We start from the raw sequence: 27,672 nt of genomic DNA on the forward strand, positions 1-27,672 counted from the left end.
ATTTGTCATGTAATGGCTCTGAGGTGTTTTTGGCCCATGTTGCATTTCTCCAGTAGAAAAGGGGTTACAAGTGAGAAAAGTATAAGAATCTCTGTTCCAGTGAGTTTTTCTTCGTAAAAATGTCTATTTTTAACATGATAATAGTCTTGGAAAGACAGAGAGGAAATACTTGCAGTCTACCATATTTACTCAAACTTAGAACCTATATTGAAAGTTTAAATATAAAAGTTTTAATTCAGTATATTAAGATTCAAATAGTATTTTTGGTTTTAATTGGTGTTTTTCCTTTTCCTACCAGACCTTGATTCAGAATTCCCTTAATGGCCAGCAAGATAGTATTGGGCTTAAGGCACTAGCCTTGCGTGCATGTGAAGCCATTTCTATCCCCAGCACTGCGGATGGTCCCTCAGACACTGCCAGGGGTCTTTCATAAGCACAGAGCCTGGAATAGCTCCAGGAAATCATTCCCTCACACCCAAAAGAATTTTGTTCAAACCATAATCTTAGCATATTGTTCCATTATTGTGCAACACAAGTAGTTTTTCATTAATGTGTAAAGTCTTTGAAACTTTTTAGTTAGTTACTATAAACTGCTAATTGTTGGGAAACAGGCAAAACTTGGCTTGTGTAAAAGAGCAGAGAAAAGCATTCTGTTAGTGAATTAAAATAAAAGTATAATAGGCAAAATAGGAAAAATCAGTGAATGGCACAGGATTTCTACCTTTGATGATGTTTGTGTTGTGACTTAAAAAGACTTTCAGGTACGATTATTTTCAAAGCTTTGTCATTGTAACTAAGTTGCTAAATAACTCCCTTTTCTCAAGATTATAAACATGCATTTAGTTTTTCATTAGTGCTGAATTAATAAAGTTAAATATTGTCTGATGTAATGACTAACTGAAATGATTTCTATTAGAACTATACAGTTGATATTGGTTTTTTAAAATTGTTTTTTGGATTAAGTATTTGCATTTCATACTTTGTTTGGTATAATTAACTGAGGCAGTGAGCCAGCAATTTCAGTTTTAATTATAGATTGCCGTCTTAAGTTTTCAAGCAAGATGAGGGAAAAGGAACCTGCTGGAAGGTGTCTGTTTGTTACCTTCTGATGAAATGAAGATTCTTGACACCAAAAAGTTTGAAATGTTGAGGGTAGGGTGGACTTAGGGAGTCCCTTTTTTTGGATCTGACCAGTAGGCTTTAAGTAGTTTATTCACTAAGGTAGTGCCCATAGTAAGACCATATCTAATTGACACTTTTTAATGCTTTAATATTTCCAAAGATTTATCCAATATACACTCAAACATTTTAAATTGAAAATGGAAGCAAATATTAATGTCCTGCCAGTTAGTCTATATTTTATAGTTTCCTTCCTAATTTTTTAGTTTTCCCATTTTATGGGCTTTTGATAGAATTGATTTTTTGGTTTAGTATATGTCATATTATACCCTAACATATTGTGTCATATTATACCCTAACATTGTAGTGACCTTAGGAGACAGCCTTTATCCATTTAGAATAAAGGTATTGAATAAAGTAATTTTTTTATGCTGAATTTTTTAAAAATTCTGGAGTAAATTAAGCATCACCTGAACTATGTAGGAGCATATCAGAGTTTTAGATAAAATTAAAATAATTTTCAACTTCAGGTATAATTTAGTTCTCTAAGTAGTATGAAACTTTTTTAAACAAGATGATGTTCTAGAATTAGTGACTTCACAGTAAAACATCTGAAACAATCAAATACCACATGGGATATTTGATAACTGGCGTCTGGATTTTACTGCTCTGGATTTCAGAAAGTATCAACTAGATTTTTCCCTACCCCATTTTATGTAGGAGACACTAATGGGAGAGTAATAGCTTGATGAAACTGTTTTATATTAATAGGAAGGAAGGCTTATCTGAATTTGTTTTTTAAAAAAACAAAAACACTAAATTTGGTATTCTTTAAAGTTGAATGTTATTATTTTGACTTTTTACAATGACTTGAATTTGTTTGTCAGACATTTACTGGGAGAGAATTATCCTACCAGAGTTAAGGCTATTTCAGCATTTGGCAATGGTTGCATTCTTGGACTTTCACAAATAAGTGGATACTTCTAAAGTGTTAAAGAGAGTGTATTCTCTAGAGGGACTCATAAAGTTCCTTGTCACCTCTCTAGTACCACGGCAAATAAAATCTCATGAATCTGTGTGTGGCAAGATTTACCTCTCCAGTGGAACTGATAAGTAATTTGTGAAACCCTTTTGTACTCATGATTTGTTCCAGCTTTTGTGCACAGCTACTGGAGTTAGGGGTCAGACCTCCCTTCCTCTCCCAGAAGCTCACTCTGTTAGGAGGGATACCCTGCGAGCAGCTTAGTATCATGTCACCAATTAGTCAGTCTGCAAGAGTGCAGAAAGGGAGGGGATTGTGCTACTGGCAAAAGCATTTTCGAGGTTGTTGAAAAGGAAGCTTGCTGAGGCAAGGAGGAAGAAAAAGGCTTTATAGGCAGAAAATGGCAGCTTGAGTGGGACAGGAAAATACCATCATGAAAGTCCAATAGCTTGTAGAATAGTATTAATAAAATGTACTATAAATGATTTGGAAGTATCCTATGTGGTCCTCACTTGATTAATAATCTTTAAACGTGAAGTGAAAGTTAAGTTTCCCAGTGTTTTAAGTCTTTTTGATATGAGAATCTTAAAATGACCCTCTGTTATCTTGAGACCTCTGCCTCCCCCGCTGGTTTCATTCTTGAGCACCCTGCCATACAGGCCTGTGGCGTGGCTAGGGTCATGTGTCTCACTCTCTTCTTAACTAGTAATGTGATTTACTGGCTTTCCTTCACTGCAACAAAATGCTCTTGTGTCAGTATCTTATGTAAAGCATCATGCTTTATTGTAATTGAATACCAAGAATAGAACATTTTATTGCTTACGTAAAAACCAGTCTTCTAAACTTAAAGTGTTATAAAGGGAGTTTATTATACCTAGGTTTGATTATAGCTGCTGTATCCAGGGCAGCATTTTATATCTCATTATACTTTGGATTTCCCGTAGAGCTGCACCTGATCTCACACAGCATTTCATGGAGCGTAAGAAAAATCTTAATGCTTTAACGTTTGACATTTTAACCAAGGAAAAAACACACTTTTATAGGTTTAACTTACTGTGACTTCTTCTATTTCCCTTCCCCTTCAGGTATCTCCAGGGCAGCTAACTAAAAAGTATAGCTCATGCTCAACAATATTTCTAGATGACAGCACAGTCAGCCAGCCTAATCTTAGAACCACAATAAAATGGTGAGTACAACTAGGTTGCCAAAGGCTGAGTGACAGACCCCTGATGCTAAAAATATCCTAGATGTACTTGGTCATTTTAGTTATTTTGATTGTCCTTTCCAGTGATCAGGGATTAGAAACTGGTGGCAACTCTATATTGATTTCAAGGACCTAAATATGAATTTTTAGTTTCCATTTTAATCTTAGAGTGCATGGTGGAAGGAAAAGCCAGTTAGCAAATAAGAAATCCCTGGAAGAGTATACCTCATTTTTGGTGCATTTCTGATATTAAGATATTATTGACCATGCTGAGGAAAGAGGTGCTTTTAGTTGAATGTATTGTATTTTGGGTGGGGGGGTGGGAATTAGAAAATTCTATGCTATAGGTCTTACACAATGACTGCTACTTGGGAAGCTACTCTTGAATGAAGGAACAGCATGTCCCCTACTGGCACCAGAATGCATCTGCACATTTTCTTTGAGATATATATATATCTTTATATATATATCTTTATAAAGATATATATATATATCTTTAATATCTTTCATTTTCATTGGATTTTGACAGATTTTCATTATGTACTCCCCCACCACCCTTCCTTACTGTTTCTGTATGAAAAGAAACTTTTCATACAGAAAAGTTCACTTCTTCCTATCCTTCAAAGATGGTGGCGAATTGATAAGATAGTTTTAAGGAACAAATTTTTGTACTTAATTTATTTCTTTATGTATGAAATGTGTTCAGCTGGGGTTTTAGTTGATAAATGTTTAAATTTTATGTAGGCATGTGTATACAGCTCCCAGAAAGGATGCCAGTTCATCGTATATAAGAAAGACATAGAGGAGAAAAGGGGAAAATGACGTTATGGAAACAGCCCTGGTAGGGCAAACATGTTCCTTAAATTCCTTAATCTACAGTTGCGAACGCACTTTCAGAATATGGTAGGGTTGGGGAGACAGCTCATGCTTTCTAGGTGGGAGCTTCAGGTTACATCCCCAAACACCACCAGGAGTGGCTCTCAGGCATTAAAAAAGGTGTGCTCTAAAAGAAACCCCAAACTAAACAGAACACCCTAAGAATGCCTTTCGGACTGATTTAAGGGAGAGAGCGGAGAAGAGAGAGAGCAAAATGCTGAGCTTCCTGATGTATTTGGACTGCCCACGGAGCATTACCAACGTCTCCTTGCAATACCGGTGTTTCCCAGTGCAGAATTTGGAAAGTGCCACTTGAACATATCAGTGTCCTTAACCCTTAATTTACTTTTTCAGTCTTAAACTTTAATCAGCTTAATTTTGTTTCTAATGTGTCACCTTTTTTTCTTTCTTAAAGAAAGACCTTTAATTAAAGACAATAACCTCTAAAAAGAGCAAACTCACCATCTTATAATGAATCATTTCTCTGTCACTTAGAACATTCATCATCCTGTTATTCGTCGATTGCCTCGAGCAGGCCCCAGTAACGTCTCTTTCATCGTAGCCCTGAGACTCTTTAGGAGAATGAGACCCATCATTGTTACTGGTATTTGGCATATTTGGTACGCCATGGGGAGTTTGCCAGACTCTGCCCTGTGGGCAGGCTACATTCGATAGCCTGCAAGTTTGTCCAAAGTAGGAATGAGATAATAAGATGTCATAAAAAGATGTCCTGATAAGATGTCGTGCGGCCACGAATGCGGCCCTGCGGTTCCAGGAGCTGGATTTTATAGTCTCTGAGTCTTGGCCGTTGATGGGATTACACGGCGCTAGGACAAAATGTGTTTTAGCCAAAACTGAGCCCCAACTCTCTGAAGTCCTTAGATTTGGCACCTTTCAAGTAATAGATACTTTTGTTTGTTTTATGAGCCAGACCCAGTGGTGCTCAGGGGCTATTCCTGGCTTTGTGCTCAAGAATCACTCTTGGTGGTGTTCGGGGGAGTATATGCAGTATCAGGGATCAAACCAGAGTTGGCTACATGTGAGACAAAAACTTTAATCCATGCACTGTCTATCCTGTCCCTGTACTTTTATTTTTAATTTGAATATTTTTATTCAGCTAAGACACTAAATCCATGGGTTAAAAAACACTATTCCACTTTGCCAGTATCCCCAATTTATTTTATATGTTTGGGGGCTGGAGAGATACTTGCCTTGTTTGTGGTTGACTTGGCACTGCATATGGTCCCCAAGCACTGCCAGAAGTGATTTGTCAGCACAGAGCCAGGAGTAAGCCCTGAGCACTGCCAGGTGTGATTCAAAAGCCAAAGGAAAAAGAGACAGATACTGTTGTTTCAGTATAAAATTCAAATGTAGTTACTTTCCAACTACATTAATCATGCTCAGACAAGTAGTTCATTCCCCCCCAACCCCCAAGTTAGCCTAATTTTTGGCAGTACAATAAATTTGACTTTGCTCGAATAGTTTTAAAAATGATTATTTGGTGCATTTACTTCTGGTGAAATAAAATGTTGCTGAAAAGATTAATAGGACAGATGGGCTTTCAGGAGTGATTGTGGAAAGTGTTTATTTTGGAGTAGTGGTCTGTTGTTCTCAGTAGGGTGGGTGGCTTATTAAAATCATCTCGGCAACTTTTTCCAAAACATCTTTGAGCACATGCATTCTGTTTGGTAAGTGGAGGAAGATGGTAGGGCATGATTTTATGTCCAGAGCATCTTGGGTATATCTGATCATAACCCTAGCTCACTCATCGCAAACTTTGCTGCACAGTGAAACCCCTTAGGGGGCTTTAAAAACAGTGCTGCGCCCCAAGTGGTCGGTCTGATACTGCTTCAGTTGTGAACATCTCAGGTGGAGATGCTACCTGTCTCTGGTAGAAACTAGCAGTTTTGACAGCCCCTTAGGTGAGGGCAGTGCACAGCCTTGCTGAGGCCGCTGAGAGAGAAAGAACTGCTCTGATTCTGGGTGGGATTTGAGCGAGTCACTCTGAAGTTCAGCATCCCTTACCTGTAAATTTGGTTGCTGAATTAAATGTTACTTAAGGGCCAGAAGTTATTTTCAGATTATAGCTTTAAATTTTATGACTTTAGATCAATTTGAAGATGAAACTGAAGCACTATAGAAGTATCCATCTTTATGCTAATAACATAAAGGCTTTATTACGTGTGCTAGTAGCCTGTAAACCTACTTATAAATTCAGATTTGCCTTCCCTCAATTATTTTGAGCTTTCTCTTAGAGTCTGAAGGTAAAGAACAGCTGCATAACTTAATCAACAGAACTCCTTTGTTGCAACATCTGTATAGTAATATCTCTGAATAATGTAGGAATTTGGTAATGTAGAGAATGAGGACTTATATCTGTTCATTAACATACCCTCTAATTTGAAAATTCCTGCCATTAGCATACTAGTGTTATTCTGATGCATTCTTTGCACTGCTTTTATTTCAGGGTAGAAATATTAGACATATTGTATATTATATTCATAGTATATCATAATAGTAGACACTTGATGTTGTGGATACTTATATTTACTATTAAATTTTCTCATACATAAAATTGATTGTGGATTACCTTTTTTGGGTATATGTAGAACACTTCTGCAATTTATTTTTGGGGAAATAATGGGAATTGGTAAGTATATGGATAGTGAAATTAAAGCTAATGAAAGAATTGAGTCTACACAGCTCTTATAAAAGCAAGCATGAAACTGTTTTCCTGTTTCAATTTGTGCATGTGTACAATTAGGTATGCTGTACAGGATGAACGGTACTGTAGGTAGAAATACAGATGACAAAGGAAATAAATAATTCATAGATTATGTTAACCAACCAAATCTTCAGATAGCATATCACCTAACATTTGGGGTCTTCTCTTTTGGCCAGAAACCAAAAAATCAAACCCAAAGCAGCACCCATGTGGACTTTGAATTATAGATTTTCAGGGCTGCTGGGAGGTCTTCCATCCCTTTCCTCTAACCCTTTTAAAAAATATCTTCAGGACGAACATGATAAAATGAATTGTTACAAACTTTTCTTTTTTCCTCCACAGTGTGACCTTAGCAATATATTACCACATAAAGAACAGGTGAGCACTTTTTAAACCTGTCTTGTTATTCTAGCTCATTAATTTGCGAGATAACCAGTTTAGTGTTAGGTATTAATGGTGCTTTTATTACAATACTGAATTGTAAATCTCTTTTTGGTTTGTTTTACAACTCGAGTTATTGAATATCCCCAACAGTATGTTTACAGAAATTATGTTGACAACTACTGTATTAGAAATTTAAATTGAGAATTTAAAAATTACCCATTATTTGCAGGAAAAGGGTTTCTTTAAGATCTGACTTAATGGAAGAAAGCTGATAATTGTATCTACTCTGTTGTCATTTGCAATCTCCTCAGTGATTACTCTGGAAATAACATGATGTCATGTCTTATGCAAGTATCTTTGGGGAAAAGGGTAATTTTAAAACCTTCAAAGATAATCCTTGATATTCTGATACTGTACCAAAAGTTTCTCCGTGAATGTCAATGGTATTTTAAGTCCTATTAATGAATTTGTAGTAAATTAATTAATAACCACTGATAGATCTTAAATACTGCATGGGTCTTGTACCAATATTTGATTTTATAATATGCATTGGTCATTTGGTTCACATTTCTTCATACATTATTAAGAACATTATTGCTATCAACACCAATCTTATTAGAAAACTTTTTTTTAAGTATCATGACGCTATAAAGCCCAGAGTAGAAGGTTGGAAAAGTGGCTGAATCACAGCGTTTTTCTCTTAACACAGTGATGCTGCAGTATGCAGAAATGCTTAGTGTCTACTTCCTATTTACCCTTTCCAAAAATCTAAAAGGAGGCTCAGGGTTTAACGACACTATTCTTTTTATTGCTTTATCCAGGACTTCTTAAGTAGAGCAGAAAGGCTTCTTACATACACACGGTGACAGTGCAGAGTAGGGAGACTAACAGTGCAGTTGAGTCCCGCTGCCTAGCTTCATGCTCCAGCCGGCAGCGAGCCCTGCATTTGCTCCTAAGAATGACCGCACATCTCAAAACAGTGCCAAAGGCAGAGCCTGTCTTTGCATTCCCGTAAGAGTAGTTTTGACCTCAGAGTTCTCCTGAGGAAGGTTCAGGAGAATTCCAGAGACCCACAGACCATCCTACTGGAAAAGTAGTGTGCTTATGTAAGTGAACAGAATGTGTTCGTGCGGGGGAGCTTTAAAACAAAGGCCCGATGGCTTTGAAAATAAAGACAATTCTGTTTTTAATACAAACTATTTAAAATTAGCATGCATGATAAGTGGTTGACAGAGAGCCAAAGGAAAAATGATTCTCCTCTTCATATTCATTAAAGCTTCTAAGGCTTTCCTGCCCACCATTACTGCTTCATAAAATATTCTTGTGTTCCACTGTGATTTTAGACAAGCGAAAATGTACTTGATTTACTGGTGGTGCCTGAGAGGGGGAGGATCATGGTTGACAAGGCAACTCTGATGACTCGTTCTAGAAACCATTTCACAAAAGTTAATGTGCTGAGTGGAAGGAGGTCAGGGAGGATAAGGCTCAAAGGACTGAAGCACGCGCCTCACATGATGGAGACCGTGTCTGCCCCCAGCAGGGTCCCCTCCAGCATCGCCGTGGTGACTGCTGAGGGTTACAGTGGGAGTAATCGTCATTAGACCAGAATGCAAAAGAAATGTTAAACTGCTTTGTTGAAAATCGGGCTTGACCCCTTCATAACCTACTCTACTTCCAGGAGATAGTACACTAAGAGAACTTTTCCTGAATTGAGAACTTTTACTGATTTTTTTAATGCATTCTTATTTTATAGAGATGCAAATAGATCCTTGGATATTTTTGATGAGAGATCACATCCACTCACAGTAAGTGTCAGTTGTATTAAAGTTGTAGTTGGTTTACTGCATGTTGATTGACTTTGAGATTAATTACTAGGAGAAAATTACTCTCTCCAGCTTGAAGTCTGAATCATCTTCCTTTAAATGATCCAATCATTTTATAAAAAGTGTTATATAAGGGATATAACAGTAAGAACGGTATTGGGTCTTGAGCTAAGCTAAAATGTAACCAAGTAGAAATTTTTTTTTTAAATTCAGATGTTAAAACCTCTATGAAAAAGAATTCAGAAAACCATATTTTCACTCAATCCTGACAGTGTTTGCACATTTTCAGGTTCTCTGTATCTACATGTGGCTGCTGATTCCTGAGGGGGACAAGCAGTGTTTTGTGGTCCAGGAAACTGAAATGGTTTTCAGAGTCAATTATAGAAAAGTGTGACACATGGTAATCAACACGATTTTGAGCCTAAAAATAATTTACATTTGGATAGAATTCTAGAAGGCAGAGAGATGGAAAGGAACATGCATAAATTTTCTGAGGTTTTTGCCTCTATTTTTCTGCCATGAGTGGTGGTTGGTATTGAATCTCTGGGGGGTTGTTCTTTGATTTCATTTTTGTGGTGCCAAGGATCAGTTAGCCATGTGTCTTCCATGAGGGATATGCACTCTGTCGCTGGGCTCCATCCCTGGCGTGAATCATTATGGTATTTTAAGATTCCCATTTATATTTAAAAGACTAAAAGATGTATCACCCAAGAAAAATTAGTTTTTAAGGGGAATGTGGGTACATGTGTGAAAACTGCTATCTTTAGAGTTCTTGTGTTTCTATTCAATGCGTATTTATAATGTTTATTCTTCTTTCAGCAAGAAAAGGTTCCAGAGGAATACTTTAAGCATGACCCTGAGCACAAATTTATTTACAGATTTGTTCGTACTCTTTTTAGTGCTGCACAGCTAACCGCTGAATGTGCAATAGTGACTTTGGTAAGATTTTCTTTTCTTAAACAACATCTTTAGAAATTCCTGCCCTTACGCAGGATATGGTTCTATTGTTCAAATAAAAGTAAGTTCCTGAGGGGCTGGAGCGATAGCACAGCGGGTAGGGCGTTTGCCTTGCACATGGCCGACCCGGGTTCGATCCCCAGCATCCCATATGGTCCCCTGAGCACCGCCAGGAGTAATTCCTGAGTGCAGAGCCAGGAGTAACCCCTGTGCATCGCTGGGTGTGACCCCCCCCCCAAAAAAAAAGTAATTTCCTGAAAGGATAACTGGAATTGCATTAAGAAAAAATTATCAAAGTGGAATTTGCATTAAGACTTCATCATTGTGGGGCAGAAGATAGTGAAGGGGTTAAGATAAGGTGCTTGCCTTGCATACATGGTCCACCCCAGGTCAGTTCCTGAGCACTGCCATGAGTGATTCTCAAGCATGGAATTGGGAGTAGGTCCTGAGTCACCACCAGGAGTAGTACAAAATCTCCAGGAAAATTTTTTTTAAAAAATCATTATGAGTTTACGTGTTGCCATTACTTTTTTTTTTTTTCATGAAAAAACAATTGCTGTTAAAGGTAGTAAGTGAGACTTTGGGTTTCTCTCTTCACATCTCAGGATATGCATGCACACACGGTGCACACACATACATGCATCCAGGTTCTGCTGTTTGGTTAGGAGGGGATGGTCACAAGCCATCTGGCCCAGGGGAGCAGAGGGCATGAGCCGAGACTGGGCCGTGCTCCCAGAGAATTTTTTTTAGCTTATAAATTTGTTGCATTTATTTCATTAGATATTACTGTATCTTTCAACTATTTTTTTCCCCTTTATTGTATTTTATTTTTTTTTAAAGTTGTAGATTTACAATTTTTTGTGCTTTGGTTTCAATTATACAATGATCAGATACCCATCCCTCCACCAGTGCCCATTTTCCACCACCATGGATAATATCCCTCCCACCCCCATCCCCCCATCCCCCCTGTCTCTGTGGCAGGGCAATCCCCTGTGTTCTCTCTCTCCTTTTGGGTGTTGTGGTCTGCAAAAGAGGCATTGAGTGGCAAACATGTTCAGTCCATAGTCTACTTTCGACATGCATCTCCCCTCCTGGGAGGATCCTCCAAACATCCTTTATTTGGTGCTCCCTTCTCTATCTGAACTGCCCTTTCCTCTAGGATACCCGGCTGGCCTCTAAGTTATGGAGTAATCCTCCTGGTGCTGATCTCAGCTATTCTTGGGTATTAATCTCATACTTTGTTACTTTATATCCCCCAGATGAATGCAATCTTTCTATGTCTATCCCTCTCTTTCTGACTCATTTCGCTTAGCATGATACTTTCCATATTGTACCACTTGTATGTAAATTTCATGACTTCATCTTTTCTAAGAGCTACATAGTACTCCATTGTGTAGATGTACCAAAGTTTCTTTAACCAGTCATCTGTTCTTGGGCACTCAGGTTTCTTCCAGTTTCTGGCTATTGTAAAGAGTGCTGCAATGAACAAACAAGTGCAGATGTCACTTCGACTATACATTTTTGCCTCTCTGGGATATATTCCCAGGAGTGGTATTGCTGGGTCAAATGGGAGCTCAATTTCTAATTTTTTGAGAATCGACCATACTGTTTTCCAGAAGGGCTGAACCAGTGGACATTCCCACCAACAGTGAAGGAGTGTCCCTTTCTCGCCACATCCACGCCAGCATCGGTTGCTTTTGTTCTTTTGAATGTGGGCTAGTCTCTGAGGTGTGAGATGGTATCTCATTGTGGTTTTGATCTGCATCTCCCTGATGATTAATGATGTAGAGCATTTTCTCATGTGCTTTTTTGCCATTCGGATTTCTTCTTTGAGAAAGTTTCTGTTCATTTCATTGCCCCATTTTTGGATGGGGTTGGATGTTTTCTTCTTGTGGAGTTTAACCAGTATTTTGTATATCCTGGATATCAACCCCTTGTCAGATGTGTATTCGGTGAATATCCTTTCCCATTCTGTAGACTGTCTTTGTATTTTGGTCACTGTTTCTTTGGAGGTGCAGAAGCTTCTTAGTTTAAGATAGTCCCATTTATCTATATCTGTTTTCACTTGCTCGGCCAGTGGTGTGGCATCTTTGAAGATACCATTAGCTTCAATGTCATGGAGGGTTTTGCCAACTTTATCTTCAATGTACCTTATGGTTTCTGGTCTGATGTTGAGGTCTTTAATCCATTTTGATCTTACTTTTGTACATGGTGTTAGGCAGAGTTCTGAGCCTATTTTTTTGCATGTAGCCATCCAGTGATGCCAACACAATTTATTAAAGAGGCTTTCCTTACTCCACTTCACATTACTTGCACCTTTATCAAAGATTAGATGAGCATATGATTGAGGAGAGATGTCAGTGTATTCAACCCTGTTCCATTGGTCTGCAGTTCTGCCTTTGTTCCAGTACCATGCTGTTTTAATTATTACTGCTTTGTAGTACAGTTTGAAGTTAGGGAGGTTGATTCCTCCCATTTTCCTTTTCCCAAGAATTGCTTTAGCTATTCGTGGGGGCTTATTGTTCCATATAAATTTCAGGAGTGTTTGCTCCATTTCTTTGAAGAATGTCATGGGTATCCTTATAGGGATTGCATTGAATTTATACAATGCTTTTGGTAGTATTGCCATTTTGACAATGTTAAGTCTCCCGACCCATGAGCAGGGGATATCTTTCCATTTCCTCATGTCCTCTTTTATTTCCTGAAGTAGCGTTTTGTAGTTTTCTTTGTACAGGTCCTTTACTTCCTTAGTTAAGCTGATTCCTAGGTACTTGATTTTCTGGGGCACAATTGTGAACGGGATTGTTTTTTTCATGTTGCTTTCTTCTCTCTCACTGTTTGCGTATAGGAAAGCCATGGACTTTTGGGTATTGATTTTATAACCTGCAACTTTACTATACGAGTCTATTGTTTCTAGGAGTTTTTTGGTGGAAGTTATTGGGTTCTCTAAGTAGAGTATCATATCATCTGCGAATAGTGAGAGCTTGATTTCTTCCTTTCCTACCTGAATGCCCTTAATATCTTTTTCCTGCCTAATCGCTATTGCAAGTACTTCCAGTACTATATTGAACAGCAGTGGAGAGAGTGGGCATCCTTGTCTCGTCCCTGATCTTAGAGGGAAGGCTCTCAGTTTTTCCCCATTGAGGATGATGCTTGCTGTAGGCTTGTGGTAGATGGCTTTAATTATGTTGAGGAAGGTCCCCTCTATACCCATTTTGGCTAGGGTTTTCATCATAAAGGGGTGCTGGATCTTATCAAATGCTTTCTCTGCATCTATTGATATGATCATATGCTTTTTATCTTTTCTTTTGTTGATATGGTGGATTATGTTGATCGATTTCCGAATGTTAAACCATCCTTGCATCCCTGGGATGAATCCTACTTGGTCATGGTGTATGATCTTTTTGATGAGTAGTTGGATTCTATTTGCTAGTAGTTTGTTGAGGATCTTTGCATCTGTCTTCATCAGGGATATCGGCCTGTAATTCTCTTTCTTTGTGGTATCTCTGTCTGCTTTTGGTATCAGTGTGATATTTGCTTCGTAGAAACTGTTCGGAAGTGTTTTTGATATTTCAATTTCGTGGAAAAGCTTAAAGAGCATCGGGAGTAAGTCCTCTTTAAAGATTTGGAAGAATTCACTAGTGAATCCATCCGGGCCAGGACTTTTGTGCTTGGGGAGACTTTTTATTACCATTTCAATTTCCTTGATGGTGATAGGTCTGTTCAGGTATTCCAGGTCTTCTTGGTTCAGCCTTGCTCCCAGAGAATTCTTACATATGTCCTAAACTCTCTGTTCCTTGATTGGCAGAGGTTACTCTATCTTTGCCGTACTCTTGTGCCCGTGCGGGGAGTGGCCCAGGATTATTTCTAGTGCCAGTAGTGCTTGAAAGATTTTCCAGCTAGCCTGCTAAGCTGCCTCTTTAAGACCCTCTGTGTTATTCATACAGAATTCCTATGGTAAAATTTTTATCAGTTTCAGTAATAAATTCTGGTCAAATGAGGTGATTTGTTTTTTGCATATATATTTTTTAAATTTCCCCTTAAATAAACCTAGAGGGGGAAAGCCAAATGCATGGTCTGGAGGGAAAGAATACTGAGGCCAGTGTCTATCCTTGTAGTAACCTCTTAGGATTCCAGAGACAAGGACCCTTTCTGAGCACTTCAGACCCCAGGCCTTCACAGGGACTGCCAACCATATGGGTGCTCAGAGCCTGGGGAGAGAGGCAGAAGCGGCCTTCCATGCAGAGCATTAAAGAATGCAGGAAAGAGAGCATCAGGCTGGCAAGATCAAATTCTATGTAGACAGAGTAATAAGTTTGGATGGTACAGGTTTCCCGTATATTTCAAAAGTAATTTTTGGAGTCTGAAACATTATTACTATTCATTTTTATGGGAAAAAATGTTTGCATGTTTCCAGACACCCCCTCTTCCACCACCACCCACCCCCCCCCCACAAAGACCAGCATACTAAATCATACCAAATAGGAATGTTCTACTTTTGGATTTCAGGAGAAACCTGTACCTGTGAGACTGTAAACTGGCAGTGTCTAGTACTCACTTGACTGTATGGAATTTGGAGCTCACGAATCTGAGTTAGATATAGAGAATGAATCGGGAAAAGGTGTGTAGAATAAATAATGGATAGGAGATTGAGCTGGGCTACCAGCATATAAGGGAGACGTAGCTGGAAAGTGGTAGGAAAAGCATCAGACAGAAGAGTGAGAAGCCAAGGTAAGCGGTTTAGGGTAGAGAATATGGTCACAGTACGAGCTGCTGCAAGAAATTGTTCATGCCATAAGTCCCCACTGAATCCACTGCGTCACTATTCTGACTCTGGGGCTAGAGGAGAGAACATGTTGAATAAAGTTCTTGTCCAATAAAATTTATGTTCTAGTAAGAGAGATGTGATTTTTTTTAATGCGTTTTTAAGTAGTGGTAAATGCCTCGAAGATGAGGCAGAGTGTAGGGGTCGAAACACAGTAACAACAAGTCTCATGATAGAGACGTTACTGGGCCCGCTCGAGCAAATCGATGAACAACGGGTGGACCATGATCCGTGACCGTGATCCGTTGCTTTTTTGAGAGAATGATCAGGAAAAAGCTATTTTAAGAGGTAACCTGTAGAGGGAACCTATAGAGGCAGTTGGGACAGTTACAGACCCTGGCTCCGTAATCTAGGACCGGGACAGGCTGTGTGGTCAGAGAGTGTGGAATGAGGACAGGAGCAAAGGGCGCAGGCTGCAGGAGGAGATAGCTTGCAGGCTATGGAAGAAGGAAAAAAGTCAGCTTCAACATTTGTTTTAAAGGGAACCTTTGGTCAGTCTTGAGCAGAAGAGTGGGAAGTGCTTTCCCTTCAATACCGCCCTCCCCTGGCTGCTTCCAGGAGACTGGAGCAGAGCAGCTGGTGACAGTGATCCTGCACCCAGTGACAAAGGCCAGTCTAGGCGAGAAAGCACGTTCCCAGTGAAGATTGAGGGAGAGCCCAATTGCCAGTGGATGGAAGTGGGGTCCAGCCGCTCGGGCAAGGCAGTACCCTGTATGTGATTTGGCGAGGCCTGGGGATGGAGAGCTGGGGTGAAGAGCTCTGCCGGCTATGTGCAGAGGTGACGAAGACCTTGGGAGGGTTTCAGTGGCACAGAGCAGCCAGGGACATGGGGGCCTCCGTGTAAGATGAAAAAGCAGCATCACTGTGAGCAGAGTGAGAGGAAGCGCTCCGGGGCGGAGAGGGGGTGCCGGAGGAACCATGGGAACACTTCCGTGGTGGGGGGAGTCTCTGTCAGGGAGGGGGGAAGTGTCCAGAAAGATCGTTGCTGGAGCAGTATTCTGCAGTGGTGGGACGAGTTGGCTTCACTGAGAGAAGAGTCAGCTTCAGTGAGAAGATGGCCAGTTGAGCCGACAGCAGAGGAAGGTGGTGTGATTGCCTGAGCCTCAGTCCATATTGATACGCACCCCCAGTTTGTGGTAGGAATCCCTCTAATGAGTCCCATACAATAACAGTTAGACTGCATAGAAAGGTTTGCTTTCAGGATGCCTGGGAGCACAGAGACTGGAGACTGAGAGCAGAATTTCACTAGGAATGTATCATGTGCAGTAATTATTATTTTTTTTTTTTGGAAACAGTTAAATTTCAGAGACCATGTAAGCCTTATGCTATTCTGATAAATGAAGATTTGTTCAAATTCTTTTTCTTTGTCAGAACGTAGTTTTCAAAGAATACTTGACGTTTAATTGAACGTAAGAGAAATCAAGAAACTACCTCAGAAGCTGCCTGGCCAGTTTAGAGGAGTCCCACACTTGCATGCAGCTCAGTGTTTGCAGATTATCTATTTCACAAAGGAATTCTTATGAAATGACCATAGAGAAGTGAAAACCAGGGAATATGGGGAGAACTTTGTATGTGTGTGTGTTCCTTAAAAAGGCACTAGAAATGGGGGCATTTGACTGAGTCCTTTGGAACCACAGGCCTCCAGCGCCCCCATCTGTACTGTGTGTCCTGCTGTACTCCACATCAACCACTGGGAGGCGCTCTTGTCCACCAGTTATTTAGTTCAAGCTCCTACCTCTAGTTTCTGAGAAAAGGAAAGAAAAATGTGCTCGGTATAATTAAGAACTTAACTGTTTCAGATATTCTATGAAGTCATTTCTATAACTACCAACCATGTCCAGCGCATACACAGGCGTTCAGGTATTGAAAACACTGGGCCTGGAGATGCTGCTCTTTCTGAGTAGGGCTGAAATAACACAGTACCTCTCTTTGGGGTGCCCTTTGCTGAGATTCATTCCTGTAACCAAACAAAATTGAGCTGGGAATTCACCCGGGCAGCACAATAGTCAAAAGAAGCACACTAATTTAAAACTCCGGCTTTGGCTGCCCAGGTAGTCTCAGTGGAATCTAAAGTATAAACAGCATGCCCAAAACAGATGAAATTTGTCTTTCCTAAGAGTTCTTTTCATAGCCCTTAAACTGGGCTGGAGCGATAGCACAGCGGTAGGGCGTTTGCTTTACAAGCGGCCAACATGGCCGACCCGAGTTCGATTCCTCCGCCCCTCTCGGAGAGCCCGGCAAGCTACCGAGAGTATTCGATATGCCAGACACAGTAACAACAAAGTCTCCAATGGAGACGTTACTGGGCCCGCTCGAGCAAATCCATGATCAACGGGAGGGCCTTTACCTTTAAACTGAACTAAAATCAAAGAGAGGTGTTCTACTTTTTGCAGGTTTACTTAGAAAGGCTTTTAACGTATGCGGAGATTGACATTTGTCCCACTAACTGGAAAAGAATAGTTTTGGGAGCCATTCTTCTTGCCTCCAAAGTTTGGGATGATCAGGCTGTCTGGAACGTGGACTACTGCCAAATCCTCAAGGACATTACAGTTGAAGACATGTGAGTTTGTAAGGTTTGGGTGAACTTTCTAATCATTTTCTCAACCTCATGTGCTTCCATAAGGTTTACATCTTAAAAAAAAATTTAAGAGTTAACATCGTATGGAGAACTGTAATAGGCATTAAAGCACCTTTTTTTTTTCTAATTAGCAGCGATCTAACAATTCATACTCTTCATTAATTCGGATGTTGTTATAATCTGTTTGATAAATTTAAACATTATTTTTATGGTGATTTTATAAGCTCATTATCAGAACCACATATTATCTGAACTATTTTCATGATTTCTTTAAGCTGCCATTCCATTCTGCTTCTAAATGGCACACATCTGGCCTTGAAATAAGTGTTTGGTCACTGTTTAAATGTTCTTAAGGCCTCGAGGCTATCGAGAGAGAAGTTATAGCTTCTGCAGGAGTCAGACATTGTATGTTGGGTTTTGCCAGGTTTTCTTCCTTTCTATTTGATATTCTATTGTTCTAGAAGCTATAAAACAAAAGTAACACACCTACAGATTTCAGCTCCCCATACTCTCCTGTGCACTCCCCTATTAATTTGTAGGTATCTAGAAGTAGGTAATCTGCAACCACATCAGCACTTTGTGGGGCCTCCAGTTAAGTTAGAGGATGCTTGTACAGAGGGCAGGCAGCATGCTGATGGTGGCAAAGCACCAAACTTCTCAAGGGTTTTTCTCCAGCCATCCCGGCTGCTCTGAAGGCCCTGGAGGCTCAGGGCCTGAATGAGCCCAAGAGGCTATTTTCGGCAGACTCACAACTCTTTGATTTACAGTGAGATTGTCCTTGTGAGTCTCATCTTAGGAAAATACTGAAGAACATTTGATTATATTGAGCAGCATCGGAGAATCCAAATAATGGGAAAGGAAAAAAAAATTATGGAAGGAGACAGAGGCAAAAGTTTGTGTTGGTTGCCGTTGCCCATTATGTAGACCTTCATTTAGAATGAGTAAAGCGCATGGTTGCAGCTACTAAAAGGATACCCGTAAGCGAAGATGCCAAAGCTGTCAGCGTGGCTTTTGGTGAGAATGGTTGGTGAGAATGGTGTGAACTCAGTGGCCGTGGTGGTGTTGCTGGCATCCATTTTAGCAAACAGTGTGATGGCAAATAATAAATTTGAACTGAATAGAAACACTGTTGGAAGTTGAAGGGACCAGAGCAATAGCACAGCGGGGAGGGCGCCTGCCTTGCACGCGGCCAGCCTGGCTTCAATCCCCAGCACCTCATAGGTTCCCACAAGCACTGCCAGAAATGATTTCCTGAGTACAGAGCCAGGAGTAACCCCTGAGCATCACCGCGTATGGCCCACCAAACCAAGAAATGAAATAAAAAATTAGATTTGTTATCGCTTCTTGGCCTTTTGGCTGAGAACAAGTGTGAAAGTTGAAGATGCTCAAGTGATTTTGATCATCACTGTCATAAATTCCCAAGCTGATTCCTTGAAGGAAAGAAAATTTGTGATTGAACACTGGCCCCCACGATGATCGCAGCTGACGTTTTCTCCAAACCCGCAACTAACGTGGCTGGGACTTAGTTATCACATCCGAGAGCATGCAGGGAAAGCTGTGGCTTTCACAGATGCGCACCCCAAAAAGATTGGTGGCAGTGTCGATCTACAAGACTAGTCCTAAAGAGTGCTTTTGTGGCCAAACAGAAAACACTGGGAACTATGTTTATAATAGGCTGCTTTTGTTTGTAATCTTTGGAAACTGGAAAGCATTACAACTAAGTGGTAAATACACACTTGTCTCACCCCCTGCTGCTGGGCTATAATTTGTAATGGCCTCATTTTGACTCTAAGTTGAAAAATGGGTGTCTGTCACCTTTTTCTTGAAAGTTTCTAAAATCTTTGTATCTTTATTATTTCATATACAGACATATATATTACTCTTCAAAAAAAAATGTCAAACTGAGTAGCTGCTATTTAGAAAACTTGCTTTGCTGGTACATGGTATGCTATTCAGCCATCTAGTCATTTATAAAACAACAAAAAGCCCAGAAGATGCATATTCTGTAGGCATAATGCTTTTCTTCAGTGATTAAATCTCTATTAATGGACATGTTAATCCTATGAAGCACTGTATTTCTACACAATTAAAATGTATTACAGGAGAAAATACAAAAGGGATGGTGGAGTGCATTTATTCCTTTAGCAAATTAGGTCCTGATTAGCTGATTATCAAAACATTATCTGATTTACATTTCTATAGACTTATAGCCATATGAGCAGGAAATTAATTTCACTGATAGGTTCTATTGGGTTTAAAGTTCAGCAAAATGAGAAAGCCTCATCTCCTCATACTCTGGCTGCTCTCCATATGGGAGAACATTATGCATTTGTTTCGATCTCGTCAATGGAAAAGAAACATAAAAACTTTAAAAACAAGAAGCCAAATATGTTCTCAGAGTTTTTTAAAGGAGTTAACTGAAAGTAGTAAGATTTAATTTTATATCTATTAAAAAACTGCAAGTGTGTGTGTGTGTGAGAGAGAGAGAGAGAGAGAGAGGGAGAGAGAGGGAGAGAGAGAGAGAGAGAGAGAGAGAGAGAAGGGCTTGGCAAGGGGTGGTAGGCTGATGTTGCTTTCCCAGCTTGGCACAGTCGGGTTTGAATCCAGAGCTCTACCGCGGTCCCAACCATAAAGTAGGTATAGTCTAGCCCAGTCGACTCTCCTTGATCTCCCTGCCTTATAGAGTATAAGAAGCGCATCCTGTCCTATCTGTCAATGGCAGTTTCTCCCCCTAGGAAATTAAGAAAAGAAACTTGCATTATGCCCTTTGACATAGCCCCGTGCACTGCGGTGGGGGCAGGGTTTTCGTTCCCCATCAAATGTCGCGTCTTTATTTATTTACTGGAGATGAATCCTTGTTGCTCAAGAGTTTTTCCTCCCTCAGAGGTAATAGCGCTGGCTCTGGATGGATCCATTTGTTGCCGTGGTGATGTGCCCACTCCTTTTGTTGGCCCTTCTCTACTTCAATAAGCCCCTTCCTGTTATCCGCCGGTAAAAATGTCTGCAAGTTCTTCAGAGCTAATAAACAGCATACATCATTCCTTTCATCTGATCACTATAGTGGGGCCTTGTGAGCGAGCGTGGAGCATGAATCGTCCAGCTGCACTAATGGAACTCTGAAGAATGAGCCCCGAGTCAGCAGCACGAGTGCATCTGAGGGCTGTCACCCTCCCCTTCCCCACACACACACCCCGGTCCTAAACTCCGAGTGCAGGGATGCAGAAAGGTCTGCCGAGAGCTGGACCTTGTTGGACCATTAGTGCGTTAATCCAGCTGGGGAGTCTTTCTTTGGTCCAGAACAGATTTTACAGCCATCCTTGTTGCTCAGAATGATGTTTTTGAAGATAGCCCAGTTAACTAAAATTGTCCTGTGGTGGTTTTCTTGTCTCCTCCTCCCTCAGGAATGAGATGGAAAGGCATTTTTTGGAGCTACTTCAATTTAATATCAATGTTCCTGCCAGTGTTTATGCCAAATACTACTTTGACCTTCGTTCTTTGGGAGATGACAACAACCTGAACTTTCTCTTTGCTCCTCTTAGCAAAGAAAGAGCACAGAATCTCGAGGTAAGGCTGTGAATCACTGTCAGCACCACAGCCAACACTGGTTAAATCATGTTAAGCAGTGATTAGCGAAATGGAATGCCTTTATTTGAACACATTGAAGAGATTATTAACCCTCTGGCATCATATTTCCTGTCTTTTACAGATTCCACATTATAAAAAAATTATACTCTCAAGTGACCATCATCCAAAATATTCTAAATCAAACAAATTTAATTTGTTCTTAATGGTTTTCTATTTAATTTTCTGCCCTTCTGTATAACCGTATATGAGTAATTTCTTGTTATTGAATTCTTAATTATATACATAATCCATTCACTTCTTAACTGTTTTACTCAGTTTTTAAATCCACATTGGTGGGTTTTTTGATTTAATAGTTTTTGGGTCATACCTCATTGTGTTCAGGGCTCACACCTGGCTCTGTGCTTACGGGGTATTCCTGCTAGGCATAGGGGAACCAAATGTGATGCTGGAGATTGAACCTGGGTCAGCCATGTGCAAAGCATCCTACTTGTTGTACGATATATTTAATAATTCATACCCCTGAGTTTGTGAGACAGCATAAATAGCTAATCTGAGACAATATTCACTGTATCAGTGTCACCCCAGTTTTCATCGATTTACTCCAGCAAGCGCCAGTAAGGTCTCCATTCATCCCAGCCCTGAGATTTTAGTAGCCTCTCCTTACTCTCCTTACTTGTCTTTCCCAACATATTGGAGGCTCTTTCAGGGTCAGGGGAATGAGACCCATTGTTACTGTTTTTGGCATATCGAATAACGCCACGGCTAGCTTGCCAGGCTCTGCCAACAACACTGTTATTTATTTATTTTGCTTTTTGGGTCACCCAGTGATGCTCAGGGGTTATTCTTGGCAGTGCTTGGAGGACCATATGAGATGCCAGGGATAGAACTGAGGTGGGCAACATGTAAGGCAGACGCCTTACCCACTGTACTATTCTCTGGCCTGACTATTATTTTAAAATAATATATGTTTCAGATAGAAAAGTACTGGGTTTTTAATATAAATAATAACATTTATATAAAATAAGCTAATCCTTATGACTTTTGACTATAGTTTTTGGTGAGTATACCACAAAATTATTCACAACCAAAATGATCATATTTAAGATGGACACTTTCTGTGGTGCCTTGGTGTTGTACTTTATTTATTTTGGGTTTTTGGACCACACCCAGTAGTGCCCAGGGGTCACTCCTAGAGGTGCAGAGTACAATATGTAGTGCTGTGGATTAAATCAAGTCAGCTACATGCAGGGCAAATGCCTTAATCCTTGTACTGCCTCTGGCCCTTGTGTTGTACTTTAGAATAAGACATTTTTCTACTTTTGTTAATGTGTAAATGAAGTAGCATCTTTTGGTGCTGTGGTAGCCATTGGCGCTCTCCTGCCTTTTGAAGGTGCAGTTTGGCACATGCATGTCTTGTTTGAATTTGCATGGAGGAGTTTATAATAATAACTGAAGACTGGATAGACTCTGATAGCTGAGAAACACTGATTTTTCCCAAACTCATTATGTTTTAAGGAAGAATTGTGTAAGAAACGGATAATATTATGATTAAGAACCTATAGAAAACCATTGACATGGTTGGGGTTCCAATTTTTAAATAATTCTAAATATTTTCCTCTGTTTTAGCAATGTAGTCATAGACCTTAAAGAATATTGCTCTAGTGAACCAGCAGGAAATAATATTCCTACAACAGAGTAAACCTCATTCCTTTGCAATAGATTTCCATCTATCCACTATGCAAAATAAAGTAGTACAGACATGAGACTAATTGCAATGCTCTTTTTTTTTACGATTGGAAGACTTTTTTTTTTTTAACGTACCTTTATTCTCTTTGACTTTCCTAGGCCATTTCCAGATTATGTGAAAACAAAGACTTATGTAGAGCTGCTATGAGAAGATCTTTCAGTGCTGATAATTTCATTGGGATTCAGCGCTCTAATGCCATCCTCTCTTAAGGGAGAAATACGATGGGTCATAACATCAAGAACCCCTCATCTCCAAGGACTGGAGAATATCACTTCTCCTGCTCAAAAACCAGCAATGTTAGTTTTTTCACGTAAAAGAAAGACTTCGAACTCAAGAGACCTAATGTTGTCCTCTCTTAAAGGAGAAATATAAGGGTTTGTAACATGGTCCTTCATCTGCAAGGACTGGAGAATATCACTTCTCCTCTAAAACCAGCAATGTTATTTTCTTCTAAAGGAAAGACCAAGAGACGGACAGCATGGATTATGCTCGTAGGAAAGACTGGAACCTTATCAATGCAACACACACTCTTCTGTCCTTTTAATGTAAGCGGTTACAAAAGCCACTCCAAAGCAAAAGCTCCTAATCCGCAGTTATTTGCTTACTATGTAGGCTGATAACTGTAAAACTATGTGAGGTTTTTTTAATAAATAGCTTAAATTTTTAGATTTTAAAGACAATATATAACTTTTTTTTCCCTAGTGTCTTGCTCCTTCCTCAATATTGCTGCATATGTTCTTAAAATCAATGCAGTATTATCAAGACATGAAACTCTAATGACTAAAGCCACTGGGGAACAGACTGTAGCACTGACAGGTATTGAAGGGGTCATCCTGCCAAGATTATCATTGAGCCTCATAGTTTGGTCCTTACTGGCAATCAGCCTACCACAAAGCTGCTGAATCTCACTTGGCCATCACACTTTTTTGCAGCACACTCACTAGCTTAGTAATGTATTTGGAATTATAAACGGAAAGTTTCAATTTGTTGTCTACTTCTGTTGGGGCCATGCTGAATTTCTTTTTTATTTTTGCAGTGCCAGAATTGAACCCAGGTCTTACATAAGAGGGTGCGCATGCACTTCACCTTTGAGCCACATCCTCAACCCGTGCTGAAATTTCTTAAGATTTTGTAGTTTAAATTCATAGAATTTAAAGACACTAATAACGATGATTGTTTTTCCTAGTTTTCTCTCCCCTCCTCGCCTTATTGCTGCCTATGCCTTTAGAATCACTGCACTATTACCCTCAAATCCTGGGATTCTTTACAGCTCTTAATACTAGTATGTAGGAACTGACAGTCTAGCATTATTGTTGAAGGATTTTTCAGCATACCCTGTCACTGAAGCTGCTAGTCACTACTGGCAATATTTATTTTTTAAATCAAATATATCTTTACTTCCTTTTTGACTATTTGCTTTATTGAATCAAGGGTTTCTAAAAGGGTGAATCCTATAATCTTTCATTGATATGCACATAGTTTGGTGGAGGTGACTGGTTCCATATTTAAACACAGCAAAGTTTTTCCAGCAGTTATAACAGGGACTAACGAACCTTTCCTCTAAAGGGCTGAATAGTAAATATTGCAGCTTTATGGATGATACGCCCTCGGCTGCAACTTCTTCACTCCACCACTGCAGCCAGAGATTAGTCACCGGTAGTGTGTCAACTGATGGGTGTGTTGTGTTTCCATGAATATTTACTTAAAAATTAGGAAGCAGTCTGGATTGGTCCATGGGCTATAGTTTCTGACCTCTGCGTTAAAGATTCTTTTTACAGCTATGACCTTAACTCACTTCCCAGAATTTTATGGGAAGGTGTGTATATAATTTTTATTATGAAATAGTTGTATATATTGTAGTCAAGACATCTATCCAGATAGCCATGTTTGGCTTAATTTTCTTGGCGATCATTTTAAGCCAAAAAGCTGCTGAGTAACACATTTCAGATTCTTTGTAAGTAGTATTTAATTAGCATATCAGCATGTTTGGGATCACAAAGTGTTAGTTTCTGATGATCTACTTCTATTGGGTCTATGCTGCCAGTTTTCTTGAAAACTATAACGGTGCTTCTCGTTTTCTGGTGATTTTTCTGGCGTTTTCTGGTGTTTATATTTAAAAAGAAAGAAATTAATAGGCATACTGTTCAAATCGGAATGTAAGTTCACGATTTCCAGCAGTTGGAAAGAAAATGAAAGAACAGGAATTAGAATTGTGATTGCAGTAAAGAGGTAGATTTTTTAAATGATATGTGAATTTAATAGGTTATTCTAATATTAATGTGTTATTTGACTTTACAAGAAATTAAATACTTAGATCTTTAATTTCTTGACCCTTACCATACACAATGCATATCCACAAGGGGACCATTTTAAAACGTATTTTCCAGCTTAATATTTTGGTTAGAACTAAATCAAATTTCTGGAAGGTTCCTTTAAGACTAAGATCTGAATCAGGGCTGGAGCTATAGTACAGCAGATAGGGTGTTTGCCTTGCACATGGCTGGCCCAGGTTCAATTCCCAGCACCCCATAAGGTCCCCTGAGCACTGCCAGAAGTAATTCCTGAGTGCAGAGCCCGAAGTAACACCTAAGCATTGCTGGGTGTGGCCGAAAATAACAAAACAGCTAAGGTTCTAGTCACTGACCTTGAGCAATATTCAGTAAATTCCCACAGTATTGATATATTTTAATGCACTTTGTTTCACACTCTTTGTAAAGTGTAGTAAGAGAATGCTAACCAATGTTGTGGTGATCCAGTGGTGACAAGCAGGTGGTGAAATATAGGGATCCCCAAAAGTGTGCTGCAGTTTTTAAACTTTAATATAGTATATTCATGATGGCCCTTCAGAACGCTGCTGCAGAGTATAAATGCCACAAATTTAGAACATGTTTCAAAATTTAAATTTCTTTTAAACTTAATATTGGACTGGAGAGAGAGTTCAGTGGGAAGAACACATGCTTTATCTGTGAGAGGCTGAGGTTTGATCCTTGGGACTGCATTGGTCTCCTGAACAAGTGCAAAAAGTAATCCCTGAAAACCTCCAAGTATGGCCCCCCCCAAAAAAAATCAGTATTTTATGTTTGGAATACCAAGGCTTTAATTTTTGTTTCAGCCCCTCTTTGAACATGGCAAATATTGACTAAAATAAAAATTTAAATCAGTATTTTAAGCTTATGAAAAGTAACTTTAAAAGAAATATTCAAAGAATGATTTTCATGTTTTTAGGCACTAAGACTAGGGATTTATTATAGATTCACAGTTTCAATAGCTTCTTTAAAAAAAAATAGTTCTTTGTTTACCTACGTGAATCACCATGTATTTTTCTAAACTTGGTAAAGGAAGATTCTGAGTCAGCGAAATTTGTTCAATTATAATAAAGTGAAAGGAAACAGGACCATAATGGTGATCGGAAAGTAGGTGACATGAAATGCTTTTCTGTTCTACCTGGTGCCCCATCTCTAATTCTGCCTTTTGTGATGAATCATATGAACCAGAGTAACCCTTACCTCCAGCTTTAAAGTGCAAGGAGATTGGTGACAATATCCAGTTCAACTTGAAATTTTACAAAAAGATCAGTGACAAAAAAATTATTTAAAAATTTTTAAATGAAAGATCAGTGTTCTCCACTATGGGAAATTCAAAGCCTAGATATTCTGCCTGGAAAGAGAGTATCACTGGGCCAGGAATACTTTTTCTCTCCGTGTAGGAAGGCTTCAGATTAAGTGCTACAGGTTCTGTCGTTCTGAAAAGACATGATAAATAATGGTTATAAAATATTACAATCTACCACCTCAAAAACATTGTTTATGGAGTTCAGAGCTTGGAGATGATTCCAGTATTGATTACAGTTTTACTTTGAAATGAATGCTATGACTTAAGTGGGTTTTTTTTTCCTTATGTTTATATTAAAAGAAAAACTAATAAACTCTATTTTAATTACAATATGGTCAGTATGTTTGTAATACTTCTCCATAAGTTACATAGCATTACAGCTCTGCCTAACTAATGTTTTCAGTGTTTTCTGATAGTGGGATCTTAAAGCATTTTCACATAGATAAGTTGGTTTCAACCTTGCTTCTTGTTTGAGATGTCAGTTTTCTGTTTATTGGTTTTCACTCCTTTCAACCTGAAGGTAATTCGTTACGTTTAGATCACTGGCAACAATACTTAGTGTTATATTATACTAGGTGGCATCTTTGAATAGCCTGTCATTGTACCAGGAGGGAATTGTATATTCAAGCTAAAATATCTTGTATCCCCCCCCCCAATTAAATTGTGTTTCATTTAATTTTAAATTGTAGTCGAATATTCCAGAGAGAATTATAGGTGTAATGCAGAATCTGTGTGAGTTGAAGATTTGAAGGAGTTAAACAGGAAAGCTGGGAGTTAAGGCACTAATACTGTGTTGCAGTAGAGGTAACTTTAAAATTCTATTTTTATGGCCAAAGACCAAGTACAGGGGTTAAGGTATGCATGGGCTTTGCATGTGGCCAGCCCTGGCTCAATCTCTGACACTGAATATGGTTCCCTGAACACTGCAGGAGTGACCTCTCAGTGCCACCAGGTGTGATACCTACTACTCTTCCCCCCCAAAAAAATATTTTCCAAAACTTCCGTTAGAAATATACCAAATATCATTCAAGGTTATTTGAAATTAAGACTTTGTTTTTAAGTGAAACTCATATCCTCAGTACTGGTTGTTCTTTCATCTACCTTATCTTACTACCTATAGCATAATGTTTAATCACTTGGTTCTTGATAACTTGCTGATTAGGATTAAGTGATTTGACTTAGTTTAGAAGTTAAAAAAAAAATCATTGTTTTATAAGATAGTTTGTATCTTGTACTGTTAGATACCTAAGTTGGA

The 27,672-nt window shown here is 39.2% G+C and overlaps 1 protein-coding gene across 2 annotated transcripts in view; it reads left to right on the plus strand.

The window, feature by feature from the left end:
• CCNYL1 (cyclin Y like 1) overlaps positions 1-26,745 on the plus strand; it is a 48,682-nt gene extending 21,937 nt beyond the window's left edge. Inside the window, exons 4-10 of one of the 2 annotated variants that reach the window (XM_056111599.1) lie at positions 3,187-3,287; positions 7,249-7,284; positions 9,044-9,095; positions 9,933-10,052; positions 17,289-17,455; positions 20,875-21,037; positions 22,904-26,745. In XM_056111599.1, coding sequence (XP_055967574.1) covers positions 3,187-3,287; positions 7,249-7,284; positions 9,044-9,095; positions 9,933-10,052; positions 17,289-17,455; positions 20,875-21,037; positions 22,904-23,014 — 750 coding nt within the window. In that variant the 3' untranslated portion in view covers positions 23,015-26,745. The remainder of the gene's footprint in view (positions 1-3,186; positions 3,288-7,248; positions 7,285-9,043; positions 9,096-9,932; positions 10,053-17,288; positions 17,456-20,874; positions 21,038-22,903) is intronic. The other variant, XM_056111600.1, reaches the window with a different exon arrangement.
• The last annotated feature ends 927 nt before the right edge of the window (positions 26,746-27,672 follow it).

This window comes from Sorex fumeus, unplaced genomic scaffold (genome assembly GCF_029834395.1).
Source record: "Sorex fumeus unplaced genomic scaffold, SorFum_2.1 ptg000014l, whole genome shotgun sequence".
Lineage (NCBI taxonomy): Eukaryota > Metazoa > Chordata > Mammalia > Eulipotyphla > Soricidae > Sorex > Sorex fumeus.